The following is an 11,006-nucleotide window of genomic DNA, read 5'->3' as shown; positions in this document are numbered from 1 at the left end:
ACATTTTTGTGATTAACAAAAAAAAAAAAAAAGCTAAAAAAACTGGTTTCGTATGTTTCTCTGAAAGCTCCTGCGTACGTTTTTGGAGTTTCCTAGAGCAGCAGCTTTACTCGAGACACAAAAGGTTTCTTATAAATAAAAAGTCTGCAAAGGAAGGAAATTGGACTTTCTTTAGTTTGTTTTTTTAAAATGATTAAAATTGTACAAAATAATAATTCTACTTCTAGCCTTTGGGTTATTGCATTGATTTTATAGAAACAATAGAATTATAGATTATTATAGTTATAGAACCATTCAGCCCATCTAGTTCTTTTCCTGCTAAGGGTATTGGAAATACAGTAAAAACTTATCAGACCTTTAAACTGCGTTTCTGCAGTGAAGCAGGTCGTATTATCGTGGGAATTCATGTTTGTGAATAGATTAAGAATGAACATGTTTAGTGATTGTTTTTTCCCTTATGGAAGGAGATATTGGCTGATGTTTTTGTATTTAGCCTTCAATATCAGAGTGAAAAACCTTGTGAGTTTGATGACATAAGAATGTGGCAAATGGATGGGTGGGTGCGTGGCACTTCAGCTGGGGGGGCTGGGGTGCCGAGCGCTATTACGTTTGTGCTTCATCAAGGCCAGTCAAATTCTGCTTTGAACTTGGCAACCCTACTGGAGATAGGAGGCACAACCCAAAGTAGGGGGACAGACTCTGCAAGGCTGGTCCTTGGGGGCTGTTGGGGGGCTGTTTCTCCCCATCATAGAACCATCAGCCACACTTATTGGCTTCTTGTACCCCAAACTTCAAAAAGTCAGAAGGGTCCCATCCTACCAACAAGCTGCCATTGGTCCAGCCTTCTCAGAGGTTCTTTAGCACAAAAACTCCGAGCAGGACCATTCCTTTGGTTTTCATGGTCCTTGTTACCCACGTAGAATATTTGCCCCCTAACTTTGCTTTGTAAATATAGCACAAAACCCACAGGAGCACCTCTCTCTCTCTTTAACCCTTTACTACTGCCAAAATATCATCTTATCCATAAACCTGATGAAATAAACAGCCAAAAAATACTATTTTCCATACAAAAATACAAAGAACATGGAATGCGTTTGAGCTAAAATTTTATTAATTTGGAAAGAACTTGTTACTCAACAAATGTAACCATGTTGCAAATAATAACAAGTTCATACTTTGTGTTTTTCTTTTTGTAACTCTTTGCAGAACTTTGTTTTCAAACATAAACAAAAATTCCCACTTTTCTACCATTACTGAAAGTGCTTTAAGTCTCTGCTAATACTTTATTTTGTTTCATTCTGATCAGTAGACGTTAATAAAGGATGGCCTCAATTTTGATATGATATCAAAGTCTTCTTCTCATAGATAGGAATGTAGGCATCATGGACTGACAATACCACTGGTTGGTGCCAATATGTCTTGCCTTAGCAGTACTTTTCATCTTCTCAGTAATGGTTCCATGCTAAGACACTGGCCTCATCCTAAGGTCAAGGAGCGCTTGCTTGAATTCTTGGCTGTAGGTGTAGGGGTCTGGACTCTTTAGCCTGCGGAGCATCGGTGGAAGAGAACCATCTTCATCAAGAAAGACCAGCGTCCCGTTGCTGATAATCGGTGGGAAGTATAATTCTCTCTCCCAAGGAAAGTTCCATAAAGCAGGGTTATCAAGCAGGATGCCTTCATCTGTAGATACATTGTATTCTGTGGCGACTGAGTAACGTTTCTTTAACATTGACTTAGGTGGGGGATTCAGGGTCTCCTCTGGGACGGAGAGTCGTCTTTGCTGACTGAATGATCGATTAGAAGGTAGGAAGGACACTTTAGTCTTCCTTGGTTTATGCAAACCCATGGTAGAAATTGGAGGAAACCTGGAAAAAGTAGGCGTCTTCTGATCCTTTGGCATTGTAGACTGCCTGGTGATGTCTCCAAGATTCCGTAACGCAATGTTTGTAGTGGATTCTAGTCTGGATTGAGGAGGATTTCGGGATCCCTTTTTCCAAATCTTGGAGAAAATAAAATTTGACATCTCTTTCTGTCCGTCTCTCACCATTTCGCAGTGTAATTCAGCCACACCAGCCCTTTTCTTGGCGTGCGCCTCATCAGTATGTGTTGAAAATGCTCTTTCTTGGTCTTCTGGTTCATTTATTTTCTTCCCAGCCTTTATATATCGTCCAAGCTTGTTTAGTAACCATCTTTCAGCAAATTCCTAAAGATTATTCAAGAACATAATAGGCACCTGTCAAGGTGAGAAATGGAGACTACTTAAAATAGAACACACATAACGTCTTTAAACAATAGAAGGCAAATGAAGATTCTATTAATGGCTTCGTTCGCTTGGTTCATTCCTTCGCACGCTGACAAGGCTTGTGTAATAGTAAATACCGTACTTATCGTCCTTTTAAAAAATATTTTGCTTCTATTTTGATTGGCACGTTGGCCGTTTTCTAGAGGTGCGGTTTATTGGGGAAATTCTGGATAATTGCTCATTCTGAATGGCCAGTGCTTTTAATGGACCTCTGTAAATATGGGTTACAAAAGATAAGAGATGCATTCTTAAAGCACTTAAAATATGTTACCCTTGGTTACAGATTAGAAGATATTAACATTTAAACGAGTAAACCTCAGCTTCTCATGCATGCGTTAGACATCTCAGGAGGCTTAGAGATTAGATTAGAACCTGCTTTGCATAAAATGTAAGAAACATCTGATTCCCTTATGTTGAGTTGTAGGTGTCTACATCCCAGGTATATCCCAATACTGCTCATGGTGGACATCTACTGGCGTCCGTGGTGGACAATATAATGATGTTCTATGGACCTTCACAAACCTCACCACGGACCCTGGCGTCCTCGTATGGACTTTGCCTATTCCTGATTCCAGGATCAGGACATCTACTGGAACTGCGAGACATTGTTACTTGGAGAACATATTCAAAAAACGTTAGGAGGAACTGGGGGGAGATCTTAAGAGGTAATTTCTACTATTCTAGGAACACAAGGTCCGTGTATTTGGTGACAATAATCAGGATAAAGACACCAGGCTCCAGCATCGTTAAAGGAAAGAAACAAATTGTCGATATTCTACTAAAAGAATTTGCTCCTGGATTAAATGTTTATGGGCTGAATATGTTCCTTGAGGGTGCTGGTGGAACATAATCCATACCAAGTCTCACAAAAGCTGCCTGTTAGGACCTGGAGACCAGCGTTGGTCAGTACGATTACCATTCATGACCCTCGCAATCCCTGTCCTTGGTACTGAAACGTCCGGCCATCAGCACTCCTTATGGAACGACAATTACGTACAAGAAACAATGAAGCGGCGTCAAAATAAAAAATATTGTGGAATTAAATAATAAAAAAAAAAAATTCTAATTTTAAGTGTTTCATTTTTAAGGTACTTTAAGCTTAATCTTTGATATTTTTTTTTTGAGCGTCCAACTGAACTTTCCACGGACATTCAAATTTCTAAGCAAACAAAGCCTGTTATTGTGAACCGCGTCCCAACAGCCCGGTATGATTATAGGTGTTCTCTCCTGGGTGAGTTCATTTGGTTAAAGAGACAGCACATTTCAGGATGATGAATGGATTGTATCTCAAAGGAGGTCTGTTGTGAACTTCATCCCATAGAACCCGGACCAGGTTTTTAAAAAGAATTCCGTGGACCGACTTTCAAAAACCTCTTTGTATGATTCTAAAAAAAAAATTATTTAAAAAAAATAAGGAATGTGTCCATTATAAGAAAAGTGGAAAAGAAGCAGAAATGTTTTAGGAGAAGTTACTTAAATGTCTGTTTTTGATCGCAATCGATATCGCTGATTCGTACTTCAAGGTCGGTACTATAGAAAAAAAAAATGTCTGGTTGGGATTTTTATTATGGGATTTACTAAATTAAGAGCCTTTTGTGGATTTTTTGGAAAAAAAAAGTTAGTTTTAGGATTAAAATGTTTTCAGGGAACACTTTCATGGGTAAAAAGATAAAAACCCGGGAGGATCCCTGAAAATGCGAACATTTGGTCACCCTGTCCTAAAATCTCTTTAATTTGGAGCTATTTAAGCAAATGATTTGGGGCACGATTGTAAGAGCGGAGTACAGATCAGGTGGGGAAGCCCAGAAAGTTCCTCGGCAGGTCTCTCCGTAGTCCACCTTTGTCTTTCTTTATGGTGTGAAAGGTGTATGTTCGCGCTGGATCTTTATGGACTTTTGTTTTGGTTTGACGCACAAAAAAGGGGTATTCTATAAAAAAAAAGGAACTTTCGTTGTTGCAGCTGGTAGCCAGATGTTACTTTATTTCTAGAATGCCTTCACTGCTTCAGGGGAAAAAGACCCTCTATAACAATAATCTTTATTCTTTTCAAACAAAACAAGATCAGAAACTGATACTGCGTAACGTGATAAGATCTGAAAAACACAACGGGAGACGCATCTCAGACCCGGAGCGGACGGCGCTGAAATTAACTGCCCCCTAGGAAAGCGCCTCCTCGAGGGGGGCTTCATCGCTCGCACCATTACCATTACGTGACACGTTCTCCCTAAATTTTCATATTCTGAGAATACTAAGAAACGCCACAAAAACGATGTCCTTCCTAAAAACCCCCCACTGTTTCTAAGGGTTAAATGATCCCCAAAGATACAGGTTATGGCCCAAAGAAGAATAATACGTCAGAACTGTTGATACATAAACAGAGAACACGTTGGAATCATTGCTTGAGAAAATCCAGGATATTAACAGAAACACTGCTTTTTTGCTTTTTTTTGCCTTTACATAAACATTCCACAAATATTTCCATTTAAGTGATCAGAATATTTTTTTTTTTTAAGTATATTTTTTGCAATGTTTTATATTTTGCTATACCTCTTATTGTTAATATATTCGATGAAGTTGATGTGATGAAATATGGCCGGTCGAAATTAGAGCTGGAGCTAACGTCGAATTCTCATTGGCCTCTTCTATCAGCCAATAGGAAGGCGTATACATCTTAAATCTATACAATTGACAACAAAATGCACAAATGTACAAATATAAACAGGAGTTTGAATTACACCGGTCTTTCAAAAATAAAAGCCGGATTACTTAATCTAAATTAAAGTCTTAAATTAATGAAATCTTTTAAAAAAAATATTGCCTTTTAAAGGTGCCGTCCCACTGACTATACTGATCTTCACACGTGCGTAACTAAATACAGCATTACAAACATACTTTTTTCAGGGAATGTTTAATTGTCACATGACACAAAAAACAGGCACTGATGGGTTGTTGCCATGGAAACTAAAAAACTTCTTAAAAGTTTCTACGGCTCGTGATGATTACACTTTCAGAAGGCAAAATAAAATGACTGCTTAATAAAATGTTATTGGGGCAATAAGCTAGTTTTAAACTAAAAAGAAAAGCTAAACGCGGCATGTTGCAAAAAAACAATAAATTACCTAATTGTGTAAAATTCAAGGTCTATTTGTTTAGAATTATTGTACTAACCCCATGATGAACCTTAAGATAATAATAAAATCGTATTTTCTGGCTGTATGCGATAACAAACCTTATAGGCCTTTTCATCAAACACTAATTAAATGGTAAAAAGCTAAAAAAAAATTAGAAATGCTATTGGAGAAAACCAATAAAACGCTACATTTATTTTGATGAACGACAGGAAAAGTAGGGAGTTAATTCCAGGTCTGATGTTTAACAGCCGCGGGTTTTTATTTTGCTACGAAGCGAACGTCTCCAGATGGAGCAATTAAGGTATATTTAGATAAATGATTAATATTTATTAAGAATGAAATAGGCGCATCGCTGGGTATTATTAAGAAATTTTGTATTCCTTATAAAATAATAAAAAAATGAAAAAAAAAATAAAAAAATAAAACATGTTTCAGTGCAAGTCGTATCATGCGGCGGTAAATCTGAAACACACAAAAAAAATTCTTAAAGTTTCATCCTTTGCCATCTTTGTTTCCGGACCAACCCTTCTGCCAGAAGCAATCGTAACATCGGTGCATGCGCGAGATAAACTGATCCGTGAGAAATTCTGGCACCTATGTGATTTAGCCAGGGGCTGTTTATCACCTGGACAGAACTCAAAAGGAAATCTCGCTAAGACATCCAATTATTCCCATTTGGCAAACCTTTTAGATTCTTTATAACGATTAGTAATAAATTATAACCAGCCCTAATTAGAAATAAATCTTTATTAAGTGAACAATAATTCTTGTGATGTCGTGTGTCTGCTGGGGTTTGGTGGATCTGTATCTAGAGATCTATATGGTAGATGAGATCTGTTTCAAAATGTGTTTTTTTTTTCCCTGCAAAGGGTAAAAAGTATTTTCCAATTAGTTGAGCTTTGGCTGAGCTTTATGGGAGCTGCGGTTGTCTGATGATCGCCTCTTTGCTCCCTCTGCTGTAGATCGTGGGTTATGCAACCGAAGTTAAGGAATTATATATATATAAATATATATATATATATATACACACACACATATATATATATACACACACACATATATATATATACACACACACATATATAAATATATATATATATACACACATATATATATATATATATACACACATATATATATACACACACACATATATACATATACACACACATATATATATATATACACACACACACACACACATATATATATATATATACACACACACACATATATATATATATATATATAAAATATCTAGAACACACATTAAAGAAATTCATTTATATAATTTATTTTGGTAGCCAAGAACTTTGTAAAAAAAAAAAAATATTCACTATAATTTAAGAAGCAGTTTTTTTGTTCTTTGTTCTTTGCTGTGTCTTTGAATTGGAATCTCCTGAAGTGTGGAACTTCTTGAGGTCGGAACAGAATAAAACCTGGAATCACAAGGAATTAAAAAAAAAAAGACCATAAGCATCCTAAGGTCATTAATAAAATGCAATTCTAGGAAACATTTTTATAAATATTAATAAATTCTTAACTTTCATGATCACAAAAGGTGTTTTAAGTTCTACTCACAAGACTATATTTTTTAAGATCAATATTTACAAGAGTATTTTTTTTTTTTGGCACTTACTGATTGTGCCCACCCGGCGTAGGGACCCCACAAATTACGGAAATACTCTCCTGGAGAAATACAAAGAAAAAAAGTATGATCATTAACTTCATATTGTGGAAATGTTTTTCTATAACAATTTACATTGAAAAATGGGAAGGTCTTGGAAAGGAGGAGAAAATATATAAAATAAAGTAAGAAAGACGAGAAATAGATTGCCTGCTGGGATTATTATTGCTTTTATAAGGTGGAAAATACAATAATTGAGGTCATGAGAAAAGATGTAACATTTAAGCGAGGCGGCGAGAGGAGATACGGCTTGGAATGGTAGGTATTGATGACCTGGGAAGAATGGTAGGTACCTTTAATACAACAATATATATCATTTAATCAATATGAAAACAGTGGGGTATGCATTCCGCTCTCTCGTGAATCCGTGATCCGTTTCTTACCGATTTCCTTGTACACTCTGTCCGTCAGGGTTTTGTTGCCCTGGCCCAGCTGGGGCAGGTAGTCTCTCTTGGCGATTTGCCAAACGTGCGTGTCTACGGGCACCGCCTCGGCTTTATCCAGCGCCATGAGGCACACGCAGTCAGCTACCTGTGTGCCCAAACATTTTAAAACTGTTTTAGTTCAACTCGGCCATGTTTGTGACCATGCCATTAATTTTAACACTAGTAGCCCTTAGAGTGTAAGCTCTTAGGGACAACAACCTCCTTTCCTAATGACTATTGTATATATTATACGTCTCCACTTATTGCGCTTTTCCTAACCCCAGTCTATAGAAACAAAGGCTTCAGTGACCTGCGTAGCCTTCCAACTTGCCTGGTTGTCAGGAAGCCTTTTCTGCTCCTGTGGCAACAAAATCCTTCAACCTATCAGTTTATTTCCTTGCGTCACATGACTACACTTATAAAGGCAAAATCTCACATTGTAAGCATACTTACTTAGCCTAGGCTTGAACACTGAACGGTGATGGTGCACCTCGGTCTACATTGAGATGTGGACGGGATTATTAGACACCTTTAAGTATTAATTCATTTCTTTAAATGCACTCACTTTGGCTCCTACCCCTGGCAGGGCACATAGAGCTGATTTTGCCTCTTCATAGGGCGCGGGACGCAAACTCTCCAACCAATCGGGGCCATGTTTATACAGGATGGTCCGAGCGCTCTGGCTGACGAACTTTGCTCTGTATCCAAAGCCCAGCTCTCTTAATTTGGCCTCGGTGTCGTCCGCTAATGAACATAAGAAACGGTCACAGATTCCCCTATGGACGGATCACCTCTGCGCGTAACATGGAATATATATAAACGCGGAAGAACGTTATGCAGTTTGTCTTAGCCCTTCTAGCCCACCATTAGTGGATTCCCATTACCGATAACGTAACGGATTATAGGATGACTTTGTCTCAAGGTACGTGTTCGTAGCTACCTGCCAACGCCTGCAAGGTGGGGAAATCACAGTACGCCACGGAATCCAGCCGGCACAAATGTCTTCCCAACGAGCCGCAGACTCGGTCAATCATGCCCGTGATACGAGAGATATGGTTGTTGGACGTGCAAATGAAAGAGAAGAGGCACTCTGTGGGGTTTTGTCGCAAAATCCGTATACCTAGAGAGTCAAAGACAGACGGATATGAGTGATGGAGGCGTCTGGAGAAGGCCTTCTGCTCTCCTGCATGAACCGCTAAATCTATTAAATTGTGTGGTTCAAGTAAAAAGCAAATACTGGATAAGGTTGTTCACTAAGGTCTGACACGTCTCTCTGGATCGTCTTTCTGGATCCCAAGTTAGAGAAGGTTGCCTTGGTCCAGAACATCTTTGGAACCCTCCAAGTTCCAAGCAAACTTTGGTGGCACCTTCCAGGGCTGTTAACCTTGGCGAAACTCCATTGGTAACCCGATTTGGCCAGTTTTTACCCAAAACTAAGCTCCAGATCCATAAGCTTAACTTCTTGAACACATCCTGGGGTCTGAAATATGCTCCATGAACCAAATACAAAACATTTGAGAAACACTAACCAGGGAAGTTCTGGGCCACCTTCTGGAAGTTGGGGTCAGATTTCCCCCAACGTTGATAGAGATCCTTCAGACTGACCCCGAGCTGGAAGTAATCCCGCAGAACCTCTTCGTCTTTCTTACAATCTCTGTCATGGATACTTGTCTGAAAGGCTGCTGTTGGTCCATCCTCTTGTTTAATGTGTTCCGGTTTGATCGTTTTGGGAGGTCTATATGGCTCTTTTCTCTTCCCTCTGCTTTTTGAGTCTATTTTTGCCTTTTTGGTGACATCACCCATGCTAGAATTTTCGTGGTCGTACACTGTGTACCAAATGTGTTCATCGGTTTGTGTGAGGGTCCACACGTGGCCATGTAACACTCCTGTCCAATACCCAGGACTCCACTCCTTCCACCTGATAATGTAACAGTATCTTAATTAACAAAACACATTTGGCCGAGTCCCCCAACAAACCCAATGTGGCATCAAAGCAAAGTATTCTATTAACAGGAAGTGATGTCATTCCCACAATAAAGTCAGATGTCATCACAACGCGCTGCTTCCTGTATATAGAATAAAAGATTATATATACTATTTGGGTAGGTTTAGAAAAATGGGTAACAAAATTCTACCAACCGAAAAGATTGGCCGCCCGAGAGAGCGAAGTCCAGACGAAGTTCAGACCGTTGGCATGGTATGGAGCGCCACAGAGCGGGGCATATGGCCAGCGATGTGCGGTGATGCATCTTGTGTATGGATTCTAAACCCCAAAAAGATGATTTATTGTATAAAATATTTGCTTCCAGAATTCTATAACCAATAACTCCAATTAACTCAACATTTTTGTTACATTTTGGTCAAATAACCATAGCTGAATGATTTACCCCAGGGTGTTACACTGTTGTCATCGGTGTTATGTTATTTTCTACTTGTTATGTCCTGTCTACTCGTTGTACAGCGCTACAGAATATGATGGCGCTATATAAAACAATAAATGCTAATAATAATCTTCTATTAGTCGTGTATTGTCTGGTGTTAGGAACCTCTTTTTTTTTAAAAAAACTTTATCACCTTAGTAAAAGGTTATCAGTCTAAGTGACAGAGAAACACACAGCATAGGCCACAAAGCCCAGCATTCCACACATGCATCTAATGCGTCATTACTAAAGAAATATTACATCACCGAGTGTTTTAGATGAGAATATTCTGCATTCGTTATCGGCCTCTATTGGCAAACTCAGGAATAGCACGGCTTTCAAGGCAACGCGCTTCATGACCGCAAGGGATTCTGGGAGATGTAGTTCTACCCGTGCCAGATCCTCTGACAACTGCGCAAATTAAGAACTGCAACTCCCAGCAGGCTTTGGGCGCGGCCCTCCCATGTATTACCGAGTGCTTTGGGCTTTGTTTTATTTTATCGATTATTTTTTTCTAGTCCTCAGTCGGAAACATAGAATTATCCCGGGAAATACCTAAGGATCCCAAACGAACTGTTGGCTGAGTATCTGCGCATATCTGGTAGGTTGCTATGTTTTTTTTTTTTGCTGGGCATGCGCAGTAGCTAGCCGTTTCCTATATAGTAACGTTTTATCGCTTACGGTTGTGGTTCGGGGTATCGGCGATATAAACTCACAGCCTCCGACCGAACGCATTAACCCTGGTGCTTATAACAGCGCGTTGTGTCTTCTGCGCATGCGCTGTTGTGGAGCCGTACATGCGCAGGCGCTTAGTTTCAGAGGAAGGAGAGATTGTGAAGTTCCCACAAATCACAGATATTCTATAAATATGGACTCCTTGAAGGCCTTAACTTATATTTATTATGAAGCATGACATAGTGCTGCTGCATATGTGCAATTACCAAAAATCTTTTATCTCTATAGCACCATCAATTCCCGTAGCGCTTCTTACAGTCCCTACATTCAAAGGGTCTGACAAAACTAAAACTAGCCGACTAACAC

At 39.0% G+C, this 11,006-nt stretch overlaps 1 protein-coding gene across 1 annotated transcript; it reads right to left on the bottom strand.

Moving 5' to 3' along the window:
• Positions 1–6,776: 6,776 nt before the first annotated feature.
• On the bottom strand, positions 6,777–9,794 carry LOC149275405 (N-glycosylase/DNA lyase-like). Its single transcript, XM_089504797.1, has 7 exons — positions 9,685–9,794; positions 9,075–9,463; positions 8,486–8,665; positions 8,111–8,289; positions 7,504–7,651; positions 7,073–7,122; positions 6,777–6,872 (listed from the first exon to the last, which is right to left on the bottom strand). The coding sequence occupies exons 1-7, from the start codon at positions 9,792–9,794 to the stop codon at positions 6,777–6,779; spliced, it is 1,152 nt and encodes a 383-aa protein (XP_089360923.1).
• Between the last annotated feature and the right edge of the window lie 1,212 nt (positions 9,795–11,006).

This window comes from Sceloporus occidentalis, unplaced genomic scaffold (assembly GCF_023333645.1).
Source record: "Sceloporus occidentalis isolate IW3139 unplaced genomic scaffold, rSceOcc1.0.p SCAF_291, whole genome shotgun sequence".
Classification (NCBI taxonomy): domain Eukaryota; kingdom Metazoa; phylum Chordata; class Lepidosauria; order Squamata; family Phrynosomatidae; genus Sceloporus; species Sceloporus occidentalis.
This window is presented reverse-complemented; position numbering and strand designations above follow the sequence as displayed.

Bases quoted from the DNA above. Each gene is read 5' to 3' on its own strand.
- LOC149275405 (XM_089504797.1), bottom strand. From the start codon at position 9,794: ATGCATCACCGCACATCGCTGGCCATATGCCCCGCTCTGTGGCGCTCC. The intron at 8,290-8,485 runs GTAGCTACGAAC...TATGTTCATTAG, and splicing joins CACCTTGCAGGCGTTGGCAG to CGGACGACACCGAGGCCAAA. The intron at 6,873-7,072 runs GTAAGTGCCAAA...TTGTGATTCCAG, and splicing joins ACGCCGGGTGGGCACAATCA to GTTTTATTCTGTTCCGACCT.